At 38.5% G+C, this 23,950-nt stretch overlaps 1 protein-coding gene across 3 annotated transcripts in view; it reads right to left on the minus strand.

Annotated features, from left to right (window-relative positions):
- Positions 1-23,950, minus strand: part of chrna8 (cholinergic receptor, nicotinic, alpha 8) — a 203,510-nt gene that overhangs the window by 135,745 nt on the left and 43,815 nt on the right. For 2 of the 3 annotated variants that reach the window (XM_043715308.1, XM_043715303.1), the window contains exon 2: positions 12,092-12,231. In XM_043715308.1, coding sequence (XP_043571243.1) covers positions 12,092-12,231 — 140 coding nt within the window. Of the gene's footprint in view, positions 1-12,091; positions 12,232-23,950 lie in introns of those variants that run through there. The other variant, XM_043715315.1, reaches the window with a different exon arrangement.

The raw sequence follows: 23,950 nt of genomic DNA on the forward strand, positions 1-23,950 counted from the left end.
GTTTGTTATACCAAAATGCATTTCCTCATATTTATCTAGATTGTACTCCATCAGTCATTTTTCAGCCCTTTGACCCACTTGAACAAGATCTCTTTATAATTTAATAAAATCTTCTTTACTATCAACTATGCCACCAACTTTAAATATTCAATTATTCTGTTAAATTTTCCAATAGAGTTGAGGTTATTCCAATTTCTTGTTTCTTTCATTGTATTTTAACTATAGTGTATGAATAAAGTGTGTTTTGATTCAAGACTGGTAGTGTAACCAAATTGCATTCGGAATGCACCACCTGACATTAAGTTGTAAAGGAAGAAAAGTTTAGGGTCTAGGCTAACTTCTTAATATATTTTGAGGGGTTTTGGTCTGGTCCATAACAACAGTCAATGTCTGAAGATAATTCTAAAGATTAAGTCTCCTCCAGATACTATGATGGAATAATTGCCTGTTTATGCAGAAAAGATGTTCTCTGTAGAGGAAATTCAAGAGACCAAAGATTCTCCAGTTGAAATTCTAACAGAGCTCACAATGTGAAGAACAGAACAAAGTCAGCACTCTTCAATCAAGGGAGCTACGAAATAGAGAATCCTACCGACTGCTTATTTTTGAGAGTTCAGAGAATTGTGGGGAGATGGAGTCATGATAAATCTAATTACATAATAAGCATTTAACTGGAGGAGTGGGGAGAAATAATTTATAAGGGTGTAAGGATCCAAAAAAAAAACATGAGGAGCGCATTAAACACCAGCCAATGTAATGCCATAGTTGAGGGGAGGTGGGAGAACAGATTTGGATCTTTTAAAGGAGAAAACCAAAATGGAGGTCTCCCTCATGATATATTGTATGATAGATACAGTCTCACTAACAAGGTCTTATTTAAGGCACAAGTTTCTTCCTGTTAGTCGGCCAAGTTATTTTCCTCTCAGAAAGGCAGAAAATAAGGAGGAAATATGTTAAGAACCATTTATTCAGTTTCTGGTCAAATTTACACAGTGGAAACATTTTTTTTAAATTTAGCAGCTGTAATGTCAAAGTCACAGGGACTGCAAATAGTATTCTTTAGTCTTAAGTTTCACAACACTAGTTCGGTAACATAACTATTACAATACCAGGGATAACAGAATGCAAATTTTCATATTGTGTTAGAATTCAAACAAGCATGTCAACTTTCCCCAACCACAGACAAATTATCTTATATTTTCTTCTCCATTTTCCCTCACACAAAGTACTTTTGCAATTTGATTCTGCAATCATTTAAATATTTATTAAAGCATAGGAATATAATTAAAATTTGTAAGGCATATTTCAGTGAATTATCACTAATATAGTTATTACAGCCTGCATGAAGACAGACTGAATGAGCCAATGGTGTATTCTGAAGGGATGCTTCTATACTCCACAGACAGCAACACATTAAAAGGCCCTGAGGAAACGAAGCTAAGTATAACAAAACATGAATAAAAAGTCAGAACTACTTGATTTGAACCAAATACTTACTTCAATTTTGAGTCATTTTGAATCTCTGACTAGAACAAGACCACAACTTATGCTTGTAAACAAAATATCACTCTAGTCAGGAAGTGTCAACAAAGCCAAAATAACTAAACTCACATTTCACTTACACCATTGCAAAACTGACAATGCAAACCTAGTTTGCTGTAAGCTTAAATGACAAACTGTATTCTAAAGTTATAAAGAAGGGAACATATGCCATGTTGCAAAAGTGAGAAACAGATTAGAGAGCTCAGTGGAAATATAATTAAAACATTGGACTTCGTGAATACTTTTAAAGTAGCGACCAGAAGTGGACATTGTTTAGGAAAGGGAATCCACAAACGAAATCAAAATTGTTTCTTCTATCATTATTCACTGCCAAAAGTGATATACCAGAGGCTAGAGTCACAAAAAGGAGGATGTGGTGGGTGAGAAAGGTACAAAGATGAAGATGATTACACAGGTGAAGGGTGTGGCAGACTTACAATGGGATCTGACGATGAAAGAGGAAGATAAATGTAATATACTGAGGTGGTCTTGTAAGAAACATGAGGGTGACAAGCAAACGGAGACTGAGGCTTGGATTTTGATCTCAAAAGGTGGTGGCTCAGCTTGAGAAATTTCCCAATTTGTCATACCCATCTTAGGAAGAAATACACCGAATGGCAGAATCTTGTTCCAGGAAGGGGGCACGACAGTGTTGGAATTAGGTCTATTATACCCCAGTGAAGATTAAAAGTGGCCACAGAATCTTCAAAGTGCCAAGATGAAATGTTTGAAAGGCCCACCTCCGTTCTTTGGAACTTGATTTCACTGCCTTTAACAGTGGGCCCTCTAGCCTTTCCTCATTACATGTCCTCACCTGCAATACTCCATAAATCCACTCCTCAACTATCCCCTAGCCTTTTACAGTGCTTATGTCAACTCATGCAAAAGCATAATCCCTATCTATCCAATACTCTTTTCCTTACAGCACTTATGCCAACTCACTTATTGTCCACTGAGATTAAATGATATGGCAATTAATTTTCTATAACAGACTTCACAATGCAAACTGAATCAGTCCTCAATTGCTGAAGTCCGGTCAACACATTTAAATCCCCTATTAAAACACAAAAACCTTTGTAGTACATCGTCCACATCAAAGCAAGTTTATTTTTGATAATTTTTAACCATCAAACATTTAGATTCAGATCCTGCCCACCATCTTGAAAGATCCCAAGAGACTCCATGACCCTATATGAATCCAGGCCAAAGTGTGGAACAAACGATGAGTAAACTCTATTTTGATTAAGTTAAAGTTTGAGTAACAAGCCCAAAAATTAGATCATTGCATTACTTGAGCTTTGTAGAAGTGATAAAATTGCAGCAACAAGACGGCTAAGTTGGGTTATATATATTTACACAATATTGTACAGTGGTCTGGGTAACAGATGTTGATTTGAAACCCATTCCAAAGTCAAACAAGTCCCCAGACTTTGTACAATCTATTTCCACCTAAAGAGAGTGATAAAGAACTGGATTGGAACAAATGGGATAGAAGTAGAGTTTTTGAGGAGTGTCAAAACAATGGTTTTGGTCTTCGTGTTGAAGGTAGTAATGGTTTGCCCATAATTGGCAGTGCAGAAATCATCATAGGGTTGAGAAGGCTAACAAGATCATCCAGATATCAGGATGCAACAACCCCAGAAATACAGATGATGTCAAGAGAAAAATAATTCAATATTATTGCCTCTGCAGTACAGTGCAGCTCAAATGCATGATAGCACCACGAAGAATCTCCCATAGTTCTGATTTAAAAGTTGAAGCCCCAAGAGACTTAAACCTCTGTGTTAGATACAGGGATATCAGTGGGAGTATTAAATAAGTAGTATGTTGGGAAGTGTATCAGGTGTTCTGAAAGTTGTTCTACGTAACCCAAACTTATAATAACAACCCAAATAATATGAGTTATTTGGGAATTATACTGGGGTGCTTTGGGTAATATACAAAAGCTATTTTGTTCTTTTTCAATTTATAAAAGGAGTGTTTTCAGATTGATGGAATGGTGCCTTCACTATGTGTTTTAAATCTTTGAATTGTTATTATAAGATTGTTTGGATTATTCAATTTTATCTACAGTTATTTTGTACTAAACTTCCAATTTATTGTGAAAACAAAATCTGCAGCATTACACATTTGTTTCAGCAAAAGACCACATTTTTAAAACTAAAACACGAGATATCAAGCCACATTTTTGAATGGAATCTGACTTGTCAGGTAGTAACATCTGTTGACATCAAAACATATGCCTTACCCCTGCTTCTTTTTCTACATTATTGATTCTACTTGAAGCTTGGGATCCCAGTGGATTAAAGAAATGTATATATTTACATTTAAAAAGAAGAGGACTCACCACTTATAAACGTGTTTGATGTATTTTCCATCCACAGTAAACCCTTTACTGCTGCCTATTGTCAAAATCTGTCATTTGTCTTCCATAGACAAACTAGAAAGGGGAATATTTTGTTCAGGATCTGTGCTGAAATTCCATTTAAACAAATGAGAAATGAATGTTTGATGATCACAGATGCTGTGGTCTTCAGATGACAACCCATTTAAGTTCAGAGAGAACAACAAAAATTAAAACATCTCTTGACAATTGGTGAGAGGTGGAAGCTAACTATTAACTTCTGAAAGGGTTTTAATAAATAATCACAAAAGAAATGATTGGTGACTGATGGACAAAAAGCAAAGTAGTGCAAAAATCAATCAAATCAAATAAATGAACAGCTCTCTCATTCTGAACTTCTCCCATCTACTTCAAGATACAAAACCTTTCTTTTTGATCAGATTTTTTACCATTTGTCTTTGTCAATATCTCCTTAGTGTGGCTCAGATTATACACTCCTGAAAAGTGCTGTAGGACAGGTAAATCCAACTCATTGTAGCAGTTACAAGATTGGATTTTCAAGGCTCATAACTGTTTATCAAAACAAAACTACTTGGCTTTCTAATTTCTTTTGTTATGACACGGGGTACAGACACACAGAAAAGCTCACCTCACCTTGTAATCTGTTAAAGTATAAGTGACAAAGAACTACCAAAACCCACTATTTAAAGAAAAAAATAACAATTTATTCTTTAACTCCAAGAAAAGTAGTATTAAACAACAATTACCTACACTGCAAACCTTCTTTGTCTTAATGATTTATCTATCTCCCATCTTACAACACTATACTGATCCGATAAAATCCCCCAATTGAACTAAAAAAAAATCAGATTTCGAAACCATACAGCTATCAGTCCTCCCTTTGTATTTTCCTCTGTAGATTTTTCTGACTCGTCTTTTCTTCGGTCTTCTGATGCACAAATTTCATATGGACAGGTACCTTTCAGAGAGAGGGTCTGCAGACAATATGGTGTTCTTTGCCACTCTGGCTAACTGTTCAAAATGCCCAATTTTTATACCTCCAAACAATGGATCATCTCATTGATTTGACATTGTCAAAACATTAAAATTCAAATTTGATTGGATTTTGGTATCTTGAAGCATAAATTTAAACTGATTGGCCAAATTAGAGTTTGTTGTGTCACATAGCAACTCAGCTCTAGCTACTTGTTTCACAACCAAATGTTACATTTTTTAATTTTTCAACACACTCTGTGCTGGTTAAATCCTTGCCAGCTTTCACTCTCTGAAAGGTACAATATACTCCTACAACTTCATAACACTTTGCACTGTATAAAATTACCAAACAAAACTTAATCAGATTTACTGATGCTGCTATTTATTGTTATGCCCCATGCTTTTAGTAGTATTCTCATGGGTCCTACACGCAAGTGAAAATACCTAGAGAAGAGAGAGATCAACAAGTTCTGACAAGGCAAAAAGATCATAGCAAACCCCATGATGAGGGCCCTTGATCAGCCTGTCCAGTTTTCCATCCATGCACAACATCAATATTTTGTTAATTGTCTGTTTTTTGAAGGAGTTTTGTATGAATCTTAGAGTTTTAACTCCTGTCAATGGCTAATTATTGTTAGTTCGCAGCTAGAGTTTATTTATTTGTAATTAATAGTTCTTGTTAAGCACAGTAACCTGTTCTATCAACCCGGGTCTAAAAGACAGAGAAATTGGGAATTCTGTGCACTTTTTCTAAACTCCTGAATTTTTGTGACAACAGCAGAAGTGGGGCTTGATTTCCAGCACACTACTCCAGGTCAGTCATAACAATACTTATACCTTTGAAGGTTATTCCATTTTTACTAGAGTATCCTGAACTATATTCTTAGTCTCGAGCATCACTAGTTCATCCTTATCCTGGATTAAGGCTCTCTCGCTTTCTTCAAAAGTGCAAACTTTTATTTACACTTAATACTGTATATATGTGGCTGAATACAGCTCTCTGGTACTGGGTCTAACTTCTGCTCCCTTACATACTTCTCTCTGGACTCTTCTCTATCCTGCACTCCTGATGGGCAAGTAGCACCAGCCATGACATCATCATCAGAATATTCCTGTCCATTTCCTGTCCACTCCAGTTCCTATTTTCCTCCCGCACCCCCCACTGAAAAGCATTTTATGAAGAGATCAGTGCGTATTTCTACAGGAGAGATAAGGTATGAAAAATGGAGATTGAATTTTAACATACTCGCGTCATTGCGCAACCCCATTCTTGAACATTTTGAGATTATTTATTCATCAGCAGTGATATATTTAAAGACTCCATCTGAGTGCAGTTGGAAGCATGCTAGTGAGCCACTGCTTAAGCTGCTAACCACGAACTGAATGAGCTGAAATTTACTAACCAAGAGCACTGCTAAAACATCCATAATGGATTTTTGCTGTAGGTCATCCAAGTCCCTGAAACAGACAGCATGGGGATTACAGATGCTTAGCAAACTAGCATTCCAATACGCTTCAGAGATTTGAACAAGTTGTGCCTCAAAGCACTGGAGATGTATCACCCACGGAGTTTTCACAAATCTCAGGAGTTAGAAAAGTGGCCTTACAGTAGCATCTGCTCTCAAGATGACGTGCCCATCATAAAGTACTAATCATATCAATCTAGCTCATCTAGGTTGGATACAATTCACATTCCGGATACCAGATTCCTGAAGCGATTGTTCTACTCAGAATATTACATAGGAGATTCCCAGGAGTAGAACACCAACACTTTAGGGATGTCCTTAAAGAATCCCTGAATAAGTCAAACATCTTCTCGATTTATACAAGACTCTGGCCTCTGACTGACTAAAAAGGAGAAGCATACTTGGGAGCCCGTGGAACACACAGACTCTTTTGGGAACACGTAGAAGAAAAGTTAAGGGGTCAATGAGAGCCCACAAACCTCCGTATACCCACCCCTCAACCACCACTTGCCCGACATGCGAGAGAGTCTGCAGATCGAGCATTGAACTTATTGGCCATACCAGAACTCATCGAACTTGAGGGACTTCATAAGAAAACAAAATATTGGCAGATTGGTCAGATTGTATCTTGCAGTCCATTATTGTAGAATTGAGAAAACTGAAGTACAGGAGGTGGTAACTTAGTGCATCATGTCTGCACTAATTCAGTTACCTATATACTGCTCTCTCTGTCTCATCATTGCAGTTGATAAACTAGGATATATCTGATCAATTTCTAGCTTTCCTCCTCCAAGAATAATGACCAGATTTTAAATTTATCGATATTAAAAAGCAAAAGATTATCTTCCAGTTACCGGAATACCTTGTGAAGATATTATTTTTGTGCGTATGACTTTTAGAATCCTTTATTATTGCATAAATTGTGATAGTGATGATGAGCTTATGGTAGAATGAGATCTTATTTAAAAGTAATACTTCAGGCTTTTTATGATGTAACATATTTGGAATCAATTGCAATAAAGCATAGATCTATTCAAAGTTTTTGTCAATTTCTTCCTCCCAACCAAACTTAAAAATTGCAAAATCTAAACATTGAAAGGAAGATACAGTACCACAATCAGCAATACGGTCAAATGTACATGCAAAGCTAAATTTTGGCTATGACAATCAGTGCATCTTGTAGATGGTACACACTGCTGAATGTTGGTAGTAGAGGCAATGAATGTTTGATCAAATGGGCTGTTTGGTGCTGAATAATGAGAAGCTCTTTGATTTTTGAAACAGCTGCACTTGATCACAGCCCCAACTTGCACCTTGCATATGGTGAATAGGTTTTGGGGACTCAGGAAGTGAGTTACTTGTCACAGCACTCCTAGCCTCTGAAAAGGTTCCTCCCTATTTGTTTACCAAATACTTTAATCAGGTGATGGAAACCATATGAGAGTAGCATGGGCTACAGGGGCTATCGGAGTATGAATGAACAAGTGGTGAAGCTGAGGGGGTGCGAGAAGCGACGGGTAGAAGAGAACCTAGCAGCACTGTATGCAAATGGGTCAAGATCCCAGGGAGCAAAGGCATGATTTTCAACCAGCCCAGTTCAATGTTCTCCTGCCTCCAAAGGACATCCGGAGGTGGACAGTTGAACTCCATTCTGCTTCCTCCTCCCATAAGAAAATCCGGTCAGGATTTGGGATGACCAGGAGATGCTTCAGAAGGAGTTGGCTCTGCCAATTCATGATTTTTCCCCACTTGACGTTCCCATGTTCTGCACAAATGTCTGACCTGCAAGGTCTTCCTGAATCATGAATAAGATCACACAAAATACCATGGCATCAGAAAGACACAGGAAATTAGCTTTTCCTGAAAAAAAACTTCTTCCTTACTACATTTGGATATGAAATTCCAACTTGGTGTCCAAACATCTGTGAAAAGCACTAGGGCAGATCTACTAATACTTACTGTAATATTTCAATTATTATTTATCAGGACTTCTAACACATGACATTCCTTGACCTTATTTTTAGCACGTTCGTAAAACATCAAGCATCTTGAATCTAAGTGGCAAGTGCTTGGAAAGTAATAGGGCACTGAAGCAATTCTAATTGAATTCCATGTTATATTGGTCCTTTGCCAAATTTCCTATTACCATCAACTCAAGATAAGTGAATAGTGGATCTGAACAGAGGTGATATACATGTACAACTAACCATAATGGCCCAGACACTATATAAATTAATGCCAATGCTGGAAGTCTAAAATCAAAACAAAAATGCTAACAATGGCCTGACAGCATCTGTGGAGGTAGAAACAGCATTCACCCTCTTTCCATAAGTGTTACCAGGCTTTCTGAATATTGCAAACTGTAGATTCACAATTCGTTTTCCAACTTGGTTTCTTCTGTTGCATAATACTTCAATTTTCTTGCATTAGCTGATTTTCTACACATCAGCAGAAAGTTTTCTGCATTGTGAAAGGTAATATGTGGAAGATGTTGTATGTCTAATGTGAGCAGAGGAGAACAGATCAAAGAAAATGCAACGAAGCAGGTGTAAGACACTGCAATAAGAGAGTTGTATGCACTAACAGAAAGATAACATACTGTCAGTAAAGAGTGTGACTATATTGAAGACAGTTTGAGAGTCTTACTCCATAGTAAGGACAAACTAAGGATGCTAGAGAACACAAGTGGCAGTCAATAAATAGAACAATACGCAGAGTAAAAATCTATCTGATTCACTAATACCATTTAAGGAAGCAACATGCCATCCTTACCTGGTCCAATCTAGATATCATTCCAGAGCCACAGCAACTTGGTTGACTTTTAACTGCCCTTTATGCAATTTGGGATGGGCAACAAATGCTGGCCTTGTCAGTGCTGCTCTTTCTCATGGAGGAATATAAAAAAAAACCCCAATGGTGAGAGAGAACCTAGACTTATCCCAGAATGCTCTTAAAGCAATAGCCATGGTATTCACATAAAGCATATTGAAACAAGACCCTATTGAACGCTGGTAACTGCCTACTTAAGAAAATGCAGATTTTTTTTGTTTGCATGTATTAACTCCTAAGAAACATCTCGAGATTTAACAGTGGTTATGGTTGAGGAGAATTAGCTTTGGTCAGTAGAAAGCTCAGTTGTTGTAGCACAATCTGCACAGTCCCTATTGCTACAAGTATCCCTTACATTCCACCCTACAAATTGATTTTCTTTGTAAAATTTTGAGGTCACAATTTGATAATGATAGCTTTAATTGCTAATTGAAAATTTACTTGTATTAACCTGGGTGTCATTCGGACATATTTTTGAGAAATATGAATAAAAATCATTTGGAAAAATTGATCAAATTATTGGGATAAAATTTCTACAAAACTCATTGGCTGAAATTTCCTGGAACCAGCAGCAGAGTAATTCTTCACAAACCTGCATTAGTAAAACACTTTTTTAAAAGAAACATTGGATGGCTATCAATCTTTATAGTCATCCAATTTGATCAAGATATAATTTAGGTACAAATTTAATTATGGTTCACAGAAATTCTGCAACTAAAATTTTGCAGGTGAGGAAAATAGTGTCTCATTTATACAAATCAGGGACTGGGGCATGGGTTTAACTCATTTCTTGATTGGAAAATTGAGGTCTTCATTTAAATATTTTAATTGTGGCAGACCTCATTCAGGTTAACAGCACATACCTCCCTGAAGCAATGATCTTCCAGAAACGGACAGTGTTCAAGCATGGTGATGTACAAAAACAGACCTGACCCCTGACAGATAGGACTTGATAGAATTAGACTTAGACAAGACCACAGGTGTTCATGTGGGATTGTATTCATTAAGGGAAGAAAGTGACTTTTTGAAGATAGAATAATTTGCTACTTTTGATAGCCGATGTCAGAATTGGGGTCAGGTGTACAACAATGGGGAGATGCACATTGAAGATCTTCATACCCCTTTCAACAACATTCACTGACCCCTCGACATCAAAAGTGCAAAACCTATGCAAAAAAACTGAACTTTCACATCCAGCAGATCTGCCTTCTTGGTTTTTATGACAGACAATGCCAAAGACTGGGCTGTTTATATGAAATCTTTACAAACTAATAACTTGTCTTCTTTGGTGCAGACAGTAAAAGCAGTGAACAGATGATCTATATAGATCCAACTGCTGCTAGTCAGATCACAAATTTTACTGAGGCCGCTGAACTCTTGAGTAGTTCCTTGCTCCAGTGTCTTCATTACATTTGGCTGATTGCACACCATCATATCTCATCAATAGTGAATGGATAACTGGCCTAAATGTGTTATAGTTAAGGTCTGAACTACAAGCATCAGAATTCAAAACTGCTTTAGTGCTGTTGCTTGAAGGCACAATGTTGCCAGGATAAGAAAAAAAGCTCTCTGCTCTCCATCAAATAGATTATTAACACATCATTCAAGGATCACCGAGGTAAAAACAATGACTACACATACTGGAAACCAGATTCTGGATTAGTGGTGCTGGAAGAGCACAGCAGTTCAGGCAGCATCCAAGGAGCAGCAAAATCGATGTTTTGGACAAAAGCCCTTCATCAGGAATAAAGGCAGTGAGCCTGAAGTGTGGAGAGATAAGCTAGAGGAGGGTGGAGGTGGGGAGAAAGTAGCATAGAGTACAATGGGTGAGTGGGGGAGGGGGATGAAGGTCAGGGAGGAGAGGGTGGAGTGGATAGGTGGAAAAGGAGATAGGCAGGTAGGACAAGTCATGGGGACAGTGCTGAGCTGGAAGTTTGGAACTCGGATGAGGTGGGGGAAGGGGAAATGAGGAAACTGTTGAAGTCCACATTGATGCCCTGGGGTTGAAGTGTTCTGAGGCCGAAGATGAGGCGTTCTTCCTCCAGGCGTCTGGTGGTTAGGGAGTGGCAGTGAAGGAGGCCCAGGACCTCCATGTCCTCGGCAGAGTGGGAGGGGGAGTTGAAATGTTGGGACACGGGGCGGTGTGGTTGATTGGTGCGGGTGTCCCAGAGATGTTCTCTAAAGCGCTCTGCTAGGAGGCGTCCAGTCTCCCCAATGTAGAGGAGACTGCATTGGGAGCAACGGATACAATAAATGATATTAGTGGATGTGCAAGTAAAACTTTGATGGATGTGGAAGGCTCCATTAGGGCCTTGGATAGAGGTGAGGGAGGAGGTGTGGGCGCAGGTTTTACAGTTCCTGCGGTGGCAGGGGAAAGTGCCAGGATGGGAGGGTGGGTTGTAGGGGGCGTGGATCTGACCAGGTAGTCACGGAGGGAACGGTCTTTGCGGAAGGCGGAAAGGGGTGGGGAGGGAATATATATCCCTACTGGTGGGGTCTTTTTGGAGGTGGCGGAAATGTCGGCGGATGATTTGGTTTATGCGAAGGTTGGTAGGGTGGAAGGTGAGCACCAGGGGCGTTCTGTCCTTGTTACGGTTGGATGGGGTGGGGTCTGAGGGCGGAGGTGCGGGATGTGGACGAGATGCGTTGGAGGATCACGTCAGACTTTAACATTCCCTTAGCACTACTCTGTAGGAGCAGATGGATTCTCTAGCCTAGCCTTCCAGTTGGATTTGGAACCATTGCCTTCTGACTCAAAAAAAAATGCAATTTAAAGCATCTGAACAAAGTTAATTTTGAGAATTTCCACCATTAGCACTTTTAAGTGTAAGGAGATCACACATAGTACAGTCAATTGCTATGAGTAATGACAATTAGGTTCAAACACCTACATAATTATTAATTCACAACTCACCACATCAATTATCTGTATTAAGGTCACCCCCAGATCAACAGTGAGTGGCTGAGACTCATTCAGTACAGGACGCTCCAAGCGATTGTAGTTTTTCAGCAAGTCCCGGTAGAGTTTCCTTTGGTATGCACCCTGCTGTGAAACTCCACACAAAAATTGAATACTGTCAATTTTCATTAAATCATATCAATAAGCAGCATCTCAATATATCTAAAATTATTTTCTCAAACGGTTTCAAATGTTTCTTCCTATAGAAAATACATCTTGAAAATTTTGCAAATTACAATGTGATTATTAAACTAAAACATTTATTTACTCATAGCTTTACATATAAAATGTAAAAATCTCAAACTGATTAAATTATGTATCACATATTCACAAATCATAAGAATACAAAATAATGCACTATGTGCATGCGTTAAGGAGGAAAGTTCAGTTGTAGTATTCAAAAGAGCATTTAGTATTTATTTAAATGGAAACCATTAGTGAAAATCAAGGAAAAGGCAGGAAAATGGATCTAAATTATCACACTTATTTGGAGAGCCAGTGCAGACACAGTGGGCCGATGGACCTCCTCCTGTGCTATAACAATTTCACAATTCTGTATACAAATTCTCCTTTGCTAAAATCCTGGATAAATGCAACATAAAATTATCTTCATCAGTAATTCATATTTGCTGGGTTAAGTAAATGGAATATTTGGCACTGTTAGGTACAATTCTTCAATCATAACCTCTTGTCAACTCTCTCCACCCATCATGGAAAGCGTTAATCTCAGGGCAGATATACCCCCATTAACAAAGCCACAATGGTGGTGCAACTGAAACAGAACATAAAAAGATGACATTGATCCATCTACTAGCAGAGATCAAAGCTGTGGTACTTCAAAGAAATGCTCCTATTCATAATTTTCAAAGATCTTGAATGAGCTAGACAGAAAAAGGCAAAGATTTTATTGTTAAACTTTATGCTGAAGCCCTTTTTTTTAAAAAAAAGAGAATTAACCCATCAAGAATCTCCTGTATTCTTATTAATTACTCATTCCATCGAAAATTGTTAAAATTTGAAAAAGGCTATGAAGATTTTAACTCTGAAACATGGAAAGGATTCAAAGTGACGCATCAGTACCAATCATGTTTTAAACATTAGGATTGATCAATATAATAAGAAAATGAGAACTCATTTCAGAATAATGTATTTGTTCAAGTTTCAACAAATGGGTGAGCTGTTTCCTTCACAAAGGTTTGTCAGTTCAACTTTCTGCTTAAATACCAAGCTGTTCCAAAGGCACAATTCACTGGGTTATGCATTCATGTGCCCCTCAATTAATTTCCATTCATTAGAAACCCTCTGACATCCAAGTTATCACTGCACACTGAAGAATATTCAATTATTCCCACATCGCCACTATGCAACACTGGCTGCCTGGTCTGCAGCAACATTAACCATCTGTCATTGTCATTCTGTAACTGAATGAAGAGTTATGCACCCTCAGGCAAAATAGCTACACTCTACTTGTCACCTTTCTCTTTATAACACATTGCGACTGGGATTTCACCAAGAACTGTTGGCATAAACTCAACATCTTTCAATATGTGGCACATAGACTGAAGCAATTTCCTGGGTTAGTAGATCAATAAAGAGAATGCTTGCTGTAGTTTTTAATTTGAAATGACATAGAAATATACAATTTACAGTCTGGGAGGAATATTCAGGCCTTGGCTTCAGTTATTCTAATTAAATTTCACTTCTCTAACCTGCAGAAATACTTTACAGGGAATGAGTTTCTTCTGGTCAATATATCTTACAAAAATCATAACTGTATTCAAAATTAATTGCTTTTAATTTCACTCTGAATACTGACTGGAGAAATAATCACAATTCCATTTGTAAATCTCACAGCACATAACAATGTTTCCTTCACATGCTGGAACTGTTTGGAAGGACATATAGTGGAGAAGAAACCTGGTGAAGAGGAGACCTTGGAGATCCTTTTAAATAATAAAATCATGCTGTTAAGTAAGTGTTGCATTAGGTTCTGAAAAACTCCGTTCTGAAAGACACAATGTTTGAGCAACTTTGCTCAGTCTGCTGTCATCCCTTCGCCTCTAGGTTGAGAATCAGTTAGCTGGACTCTGGCACAGCCCCTCAATGAAGATAGGAGTATCACTTCCCCTCACTAGTGATATAATTTATAGGTATGGAGTCATTGTTATATAGTAAATTACATCTCATTTCCTAGGGAGAAGAACCTCTCTGCCGATACTTATTCAGGGTCCGTTGTCCATCATACAGAGATTCCTGAACAGCCATTCAGAATTACACAGAGGGAGGATTGGCGGCAATACTGTTCCTCAACCAAAAGCTACCAGTGGTTGTTACCCAGACATGGTGTTTACTACAACATGGAGCTGCATATTTTGTAACACCTCCCAGGTGTGCTATCAGCAAGTGGGTACACAACATAGACTCAGTGGTTAACCCACCATATTCATGATTACCACCAAGCTCACCTCCATGATGCAGGGGAGGACTATGGAAATACACAATTAAGCAGAAGTTGAGCCGAGATGCTTTTATCGCACTGTCCATCCAAAATCCAGTTTGAATGAGCAGGGGTATGGAATTGGGATTCCTGCTCACAAAAGAAATTTAACAAGAGGCCGAGAAGAAAGGAGATATGGTTCAGGGGTGTGTTTGGTGCATTGGGAAACACCTTCCCTGAAGACGGTATTCACTTTATTTCCCATCTGATTGTGCTGAAAAACCTATCTATACACACCTGCCCCCTAAAAACCCATCGAAAACACTCTTCAACCCAATATTCCAAACCTACCTTGGGCTTGCCTACCAGTACTCACAACTGAACTCTTGGTGCCGCCAATACTGCTAGGGGTGCCTGCCATTCTGTCTGGTTAGCAGGATGAGATTTGTTCCTAAGTGAGGGGCAAATGTCCCACAATTAGTCATTTAGCCCATCTGCAACATCTTATGGCTGCAATTCAGGGGTTGGTTTTGAGCCAACTCGCCTTCTGGAGAGGACAAGCAATCCACTCTCCCACTTATATAATTTTCAGCCTGTGGTGTCAGCGGTAGGAATCAGTGCCCAATACCACATACTGGCAATGGTAAACATGCGGTGTAAAGTCTAGAAGATACCAACAGAAAAAAAAACACACTGAAGATCCGGGGGAAAATAAGGCTTTGTTTCTGCAAACAAAGTGAGTTAACACTAAAAAACATTTCCGTTTTAAGAAACTCTCATCTATTCACTGAACAGATGAAAGTGGTTCAACAGACGTTAAGTCAGCACAGGCAGATGGAGGCTGTAATCACATTGTTGTCGAACTCGGAGGTGAAATGCAAGCTTGAGGGAGAAAAGTGCAAAGCAGCTAAGTGTGTCACAGTCACATTGAGACAGAGATGAGCACAACCGAGTCAGGATTCCACATAGAATGAAGAAACATCACGGATTCTAGCGATTAAATTAGACACAATGGAAAAGAGCACAAAACAAATCTAAACACGGTAAAATGCTTGCTGGGAGATTGGAAAACTTGCCAGAAAAACAAGCATTGCTGCAGTCATGAATCAGTTTTGGATAAAATACAGTTGCAAAATTTAAAAATGGGATTATAGCTTTAATTTATATGGAGGCTGAAAATATGGAAGACTCTGAACACCACTGGTGCACTGCAGATAGAGGTGAAGACAAGTAAAGCAGTTCAGAGACAAGAAATAGCTTTATTTAAAGAAAAAGAACATGTTAATGGTGAAAAGACACAAATGGACCACTTTGCCATTGAAAAAAAGTGTAAGTCATCCCAAGACCAGAAGTATGGAGTTCTCTATTTTGTTCAAGAAGTCAAGATACTTTTATAAGTGAAAAAGACAGGAATTCCTCAAATTTGTTCCTGAAACTGGCAAGAAAGTTTTGAACAGAATTTAAAAGCTTTCAACTGGTTAAAAGAATGTCAATACATTTATCAGAGGAATACTGTTGCAATACAGCACGCAAAGGTTCTAAACAACTGTTGAATTTCAGAGTTTCACATGAAAAAAGATTGAGTGTAGGAAGCAGTAACTCACTGAAGAAAAATTATAATTTTTCCAATGCAACTTTAAAGAGTTATAAAATTAAAAGTATTTGATAATTTATTTTAACCTAATAAAAGCAAGATTTAAAAAAAACAATTCAACTTCCAGGAGAATCCATGACAATTTTATTAATGACCTCTTCAGGTTAGTTGACACCAGTTACTATGGATGTTAATATGGATAATACTGCAATCACAATGAACAACAGATAGATTGTTATTTGATTTTTGATTTACTTTTGTCAGATCTTTGAGAAGACTTCCTCTGGAGGAGGGTTTCAGATTGTGTAGAAGCAGAAACAAAGGAGAAAAATGAAATCATCGACAAATCAGGAGAAAAATAGAACAAATGAGCTGGAAGTGGCTAAGCATCATTCTTGGCGAGTTTCATGGAGGGCATCTCTCTGTGAACCCTAGCAAGAGTTCATGCACCATCTTCCCAAAGTCACCCCATTAACACTGCAGTCACCACAGGAAGTGGTATTGTTTACTGGCAGGACCGCCTACACACCATTTTCAAATGCCAAGTCAAACACTGGCAATCTGCAGCTGCCCTACACAGTCACTTTTATTGGACTGTGGGTATCTGGCATCCAATACAACCAAAGGAGATCTCCATGTCCAACTTCATCAGGGGCATGGATAGGTTACCAACAGTGCCTACCCTAAAATGTTGATAGCTGGAGGAGTTCTGGATGAGCAAGGAAAGTGGAGGTAACTGTTCTTTCATGTTGGCAATTGTCACTCTTTCTTTTCTATCTGGTGAGTAGAAGAACAGAAATTGCTCCCTGAACTGAGGTTACACATTAGTGAGGATATTAATGAGATATTCATTCACGTAAATAGGCCTCTCACCATTCACCATTGAGAATCTCATCCCCCTGTTCAATACTCACCAGGAATTAAGATATTTTCCTCTTGATGGCTGGCAGTGAGGAGCTTCCCACCATATTAATAGATTGGCTGATCAGCATTTCCCAGCTTCACAAGCCTCTTCCTCTGCACTAAAAACCAAATTGCAGAGGCTGGCAACATGCACCTAAATGCTGACGTCAGTGAGCACTAAGAAAGCAAGCTTAAGAGTCATTTGATTCATGTATCCATAGCATTGCAAATGCATCCAGTGGAGATGTAGGAATTGTGTAGCTGTCCTGGCGTGCAAAGTGACCTGGCAAAAATATGCAAATCAAATGTCCATTAACTCCAAAATAAAGTTTTGAAGGATTCAGGTGGTGAGTAAGCTGGTCAGAGAAAAGGCAAGATGATATGGTTTTTCAGTATGGAGGTGCATGAATGAAGGGATGAAGAGGATGGCGATCATGGACAATGCAGGAACCTTGTGCAGCAAGGAGTTGTGTGATGGCCAGCATAGGCATTCAGTGAACTGTAGCAACCAGGTACCCACTCGGTTTTATCTATCGGGTTTTGAGCCGCCTATTTTCTTAGTAGAGGAAAGGGGCTTTAGAAACGAACAGGGTGAGATGCAAACACATGGAAACAAGTTAGTCACCACTTAAATGAGGAAATCAGTTCATCACTTAAGGCTAGAGGAGAAAATTCAGGAGATTTTTCACAATATCGGAATCAAATTCATTTTCCCCCATTCTCATTTTATCATGATTCTTGCCAGGAGTGTCACCACCACTCCAGGGAGGAGAAAAACATCCATCTATTGGAAAAATGTAATTACAGACTTTCGAAAACACCATTTATAAGTGACAGTATTGGTGTTGGAATCATTAAGTCTTTTCATATCTACTACAGTGCAAAGATCTAACTTTGAAAAAAGACATTCTATACATGTCAGAAGCATAAACAAGGAAGAATCAGAGAAATCCTGAGGGGGGGGAAAGGATACCAGAACCTATCCACTTCATATCCAAATTATTGAGATCACGTGACAAGTGACAAAGAGGTGGCCAAACAGCGAACCAGATGTCATTTTGGAGTAAAAATGACAAATGACTCATGAGCACAAGGGAGCACACAGCTTTGAAAAAAGAATGCTACATCTATAAAAGTGTAGGTTACTTTCAGAAGATGTACTCACACAAAGATTTTAGTGGGATTGAAACATCAGCATTAGAGATGATACCTAAGGCTTTCCTGGAGGAAGTAGATGATTCAAACAATACAAATTTGACAAAACCTATTTACGTCAATGAACATTTCATTAATTTTAAGGGCAAGTGTCACAGATTGAATACGATGGCTGATGAAACACAAGTTATACCTTACAAAGATGAAGCTACATTGTCTAGTTAACATATTTCTTAAAATTAAAATGTACAGTACATGCAGCTCTACAACACAAGGGATGTCAAATACACGAACATGTATAGATTACTTATAAGCAGGAAACCTCATTCTACAGCAAAGACATGCATTTTTTCCTCAAACTCATTCAAACATTTGACGAAATTGAACAGCTCAGAAGATCTTATATTGTTCACAGGAATTGGAAAACTCTACACTGAATAAAGAATCATGTTAAATAAGGGTGCTAAAACACTCTGTCCCTACATACCCAGGAAGAATCTGCATCCCTTACCGAATCAAGTTCGGGAACAACTTGAGGAACTGACCACAAAGGGGATTGTATCCCTGTGACCAAACCAAGTGTTGCTTATGAATGGTACTATAACCAAACCCAAATGTGTCCAATGGAATATATAGTGACCTAACACAGTTCAATAAGATAGGAATGAGGGCAATACATAAAGTTAATAGATGGCAAAAACTTGGTGATGGAATATAATGTGGTACAAAAAATGAGGTTATGCACTTGGGCAGGAAGAATAGAGGAGCAAAATATTAATTAAATGGAGAAAGACTACAGAATGTTACAGGACAGAGATTTGTTTGAATTAGAAAATGCAAACATCCATGTTCAGTGGGTAATAGAGAAGGCAAATAGAATAAAGCATAAAATTATACAAAACAGAGAGAGAGAGAGAGACAGAGAGAGTTTAAAAGAATGAGAGAAGACCTGATTGAAGCAGATGGCATTTACTCTATCAATCCCCAGGCTTGCGGAGAGGTTGTTTCCCATTTTGAGAGACTCCAGGGACAGACAGCATAATCTCAGAATCAGTAGTCACTTATTCAATACAGTACTGAAGAGAAATTTCTTCTCTCAGACAGTAATGAATCTGTGGGATTCTTTAATAGAGAGAGTTGTTGAGACTGGGTCATTAAGAATATTAAAGATTGAGATAGACAGATTTCTAATCAGTCAGGGAATCACAGGTTATGGGGAAAAGGCAGGAAAGTGGAGTTGGGGATGATCAGACCAGCCATGATCTCTTAACAGCAGAACACACTCAGTGTGAGGAATGACCTGTTTCAACTTCTATATCATATAGTGTTCAGAGTGGCATGGAAGCAAGCCGTGTGGCGAAGGTATCTCATATTGGAACATAATTGTGGTCACTGTTCTTTTTCCCAGACTATTATTCATCTGCTTCTGTGCACAGAACTGCACATATCACCTTTCAACCGTCCCTGTCCATGTTATGCTGCAATGTCCTATAACCTCCTTTATAGCTTGCCTGGCTGTTTCATTTTATATCACTAACAAACACAGACATTATTCTTACTGTACTTAAGTCTGAACTGCTCTATATAAATGACAAACAAGTCCACCCAAACAGACTACTACGGTCAGCCTGAAAAATATCCATTTAATGAAGTCTGCTGCTTTATGACACAGCTGATTAATAGCTTACAAACATGTGTGATCAGTCATCAAGGATCATAACGAGAACCAATGAGAAATGTACTTTAAATAACCTGACCCCCACACCCCCCAAAACAAATCTTGCCAGACTAACTTGAAGGATTTGACTTTGTAAGCCGATACTTCAGCTTAGCACTCCCACTGCACTTGACTGTTGGATGTGTCAGATTTTGGATGAACCATTATGGGGGTAAAGCCAAGTTAACTATTAAAGTGGTTCATGTTGAAATAGAAGCAAGTGGCACAATTGATAAAAAGAACCACAGCTCACTCAATATCCTGCTCAATATTTCACTAATGAACACAATGATAAAACGGACTGTTCAGCTCATTAGTTGTACTGGATCTGACCATCTGTAGGTTTGTTGCCATGTTCATGAGCGTAACAAGAGTGAATAGGCAGAAAACAACAAATCTGGCAATGATGTATCTAAGGGCATGTTGAAAGCATGCAGAGTATGTGAGAAATTACTAACAATTACTAATCACTTCCTTCACTGAGTAGGAAACAGTCCCAGATCAAATGCCTATCTTGAAGCTCATCAATCTTTAAACATCAAGTAGAACAGATGGGCAGCAAAAGTAGGTGTTCAAACTACTGCCACACTAGAAATTCACATCCATGCAAGTCCTTATGCTGAATCTGAAATAGATCCTCTCTAATATTTTCCTGAAGTCAGTCATCAAAGTGCACAAGAAAGCTTACATTTGTATATAGTGTCTTTAATAGAGTGAAGAATTGAAGAACTTGGCAAGAGAGCAAGTAGACAGAATTTCACCCAAGCCAAAGGTGATTATATTAGATGAGTAAAAGCTCAGCCAACAAGTTAGGTTTTAAGCAGTCTTGAAGGAAGAGAGAGTTGAACAAGCAAAGCATTTGGGGAACAAATACCAAAACTTACAGCCCAGGAGGCTGAGAACTCAACCAATGACTTTATATTTCACACACACAATGCTATCATCTGTGGTCTAAATCATTTCTGGATATCCGCCTTGAAGTACTATGTTTACTTTCATTTCATAAGATTGAAGTGATTTCCCAGTTCAAACTCAAGGACAATCTGATTCAAACATCAATTTTACAGTGATGAAATGAATAAAGATTTCAATTTCATTCCTGTGTTTTGAGGCAAAATGTATGGTTCTCATACCAATTACACCTGAGGCACATTATTGATTTTGGTAAGAGTGTCTCACCAGCCACCTTTATAGAATCATAAAAAAAACAGAAACGCACAACAAAACAATCGGTCAGCAGCAGCATCCACAAAACAGTACCTAGCTGCTCAAATAATTTTGAAATGCTAAAAGTCTTAAATTCATTTCCAGAGCTCGAGTCTGGCACATAAGAAAAATATTTGACTTGTGGATTTGATTGGGGGGGGGGAAAGAGAGAAAGAGATTAGATAATGGAGTGATCACAGTAATTTGTCCATGAAGGGTGGAAGTCTTATATCTGGAATCAAGAGGTGACAAAAGTCAACATAATTAATTAATTTTTTTTCAAAACAGCATGACATTTTAGATGGGGTATAAAACTAGGAATCATACCAGAAAGGCCTTGCCCCTATTGGAGGGTTCAATTAAAATTAGTACTTAATTTAGATATTACCTTCGATGGTTTAGAAAGAACTCTGCCTCAACATTTCTGCTGAAGCCAAAATCTCAAATATTGTGAAATACAATCCATAGCTAGTAATTATTGCTGGATTGGAGTTTACCACCTTCTTGAGATTAGCCTCATTTTAGTATTGATAGTATGCTTCTGTTTAGAACGAATATCACTGCATTCAGAAGCAAGCATTCCATTACTTAATGGGAGAGCAAAAAAAAAATCAATTCTATTGTTGGATGGCTCAGAGTTTTCCAGGACAGCAGTGAAACAACCTGTCAGACCAAGAGAGGTGAGGGAGGAAATGTGAACAGAAAATATCCAAGGAGAGAAAACAGGAAAGCCAAATTATAGAACTATCCAATGCCAGAAGACTGATAATAATACAGCCATTTGTGAATCTCCTCATGAGGAGGTAAAATAATCAAACCAATGAAAGAATTACTTGAAGAATGTCAGAACTGTTGCAGCACAGGAGGGCATTCAACCCTTCAAGTCCTCCTGATTCTCCACAAGAGTAATTTAGTTAGTCCCACTCACTCACTTTCCCCCCTTGGTCCTGCATTTTTGTCCTCTTCCAAATGCCTAACAATTTCCCTTTTGAATGTTACAATCAAATATGCTCAATTATCACACTAGAGTATTGCACACAGCTTTGGCCTCCTTATCTAAAGGAAGAATGTATTCGCCATAGTGCGAGTGCATTTAAAGTTCATCGGACTGACCTCTCAGTTGGCAGGGCTGTCCTGGGAAGGAGAGATTGAGGAAATCAAACCTGTAACCAGGCTCAACAGGGTAGACATTAGCCCTGGTTGTGGTGTGTGGAACCAGGAGTCAAGGTCTTAGGATAAGAGACAGGCCATTCAGGACGGAGATGAAGAGAAATCTCTTTATTCAGAGGGTGGCAAATTTTGGAATCCTCAATCCCAGACAGTTGTTCAAGATGAGCCTTTAATGATGTTCAAAGCAGAGATCAATAGATTTCTAGAAATTAAAGACATAAAAGGGAAAATGGCTGGTGGCAGATGTTTAACCATGATCTAGTTGAAGGGGCTGAATGGCGTATTCCTGATCTATATCCTAACATTGTCAGGTACTGCATTCCAAATCATAACTTCTCACTGCATAATATTTATTGCCAATCATTTTAATTATGTGTCCTCAGCTAATAAAAACTGTATCTCTATTTACATATTCTAGTCCCCCCAAATCTTTGAACACTCCTCTCAAGTCTCCCATCAACCCACAGAGAACACCAACAGCTTCTCTAATCTATCCACATAGCTAAAAGGTTTTTTAACCTTGGAACCATTCCAATAAATCTTTTCTGTCCTCTCTCAAAAGTTCTGACATCCTTCTTAAAATGCGATGTTCATAATTGGAGAGACTTCAAGTTGAAGCAATGATTTTTTTATCAATATCATGCTGAACCTTAAACAAAACTTGGACCCTTTTTTTGTCTGCCATCATTTTCTCACAACCAGTTAAAAGTGTCATAAGAACAAAATCAAAATGAAGGAGTGTATTTTACAAACTGCATACTTTGAAATAATACAATTAAACAACTGGTCTACTAATTTTCGTCATTTATACAAATGATTTGGATGTGAACATAGGAGGTAGAGTTAATGAGTATGCACAAAATTGGAGGTGTAGTGGACAGGGAAGGAGGTTACCTCAGATTACAATGGGATCTTGATCAGATGTGCCAGTGTGCTGAGGGAGTAGCAGATGGAGTTTAGTTTAGATAAATGAGAGGTGCTGCATTTTGGAAACGCAAATTAGGGCAGGACTTATGAAATAGACAATAGGTGCAGGAGTAGGCCATTCAGCCCTTCAAGCTAGCACCACCATTCATTATGATCATGCCTGATCATCCACAATCAGTATCCTGATCCTGCCTTATTCCCATATACCTTGATTCCACTATCTTTAAAAGCTCTATCCATCTCTTTCTTGAAAGTATCCAGAGACTTGGCCTCCACTGCCTTCCTGGACAGAGCATTCCATATATCCACCACACTCTGGGTGAAGAAGCTTCTCCTCAGCTCTGTTCTAAATGGCCTACCCTTTATTTTTAAACTGTGTCCTCTAGTTCTGGACTCACCCATCGGCAGAAACATGCTTCCTGCCTCCAGAGTGTCCAATCCTTTAATAATCTTATACATCTCAATCAGATCCCCTCTCATCCTTCTAAACTCAAGTGTATACAAGGTAAAAACAATGACTGCAGATGCTGGAAACCAGATTCTGGATTAGTGGTGCTGGAAGAGCACAGCAATTCAGGCAGCATCCGAGGACAGGCAAAATCGACGTTTCGGGCAAAAGCCCTTCATCAGGAATAAAGGCAGAGAGCCTGAAGCATGGAGAGATAAGCTAGAGGAGGGTGGGGGTGGGGAGAGAGGAGCATAGAG

This window comes from Chiloscyllium plagiosum, chromosome 2, assembly GCF_004010195.1.
Source record: "Chiloscyllium plagiosum isolate BGI_BamShark_2017 chromosome 2, ASM401019v2, whole genome shotgun sequence".
In the NCBI taxonomy this organism is placed as follows: Eukaryota; Metazoa; Chordata; class Chondrichthyes; order Orectolobiformes; family Hemiscylliidae; genus Chiloscyllium; species Chiloscyllium plagiosum.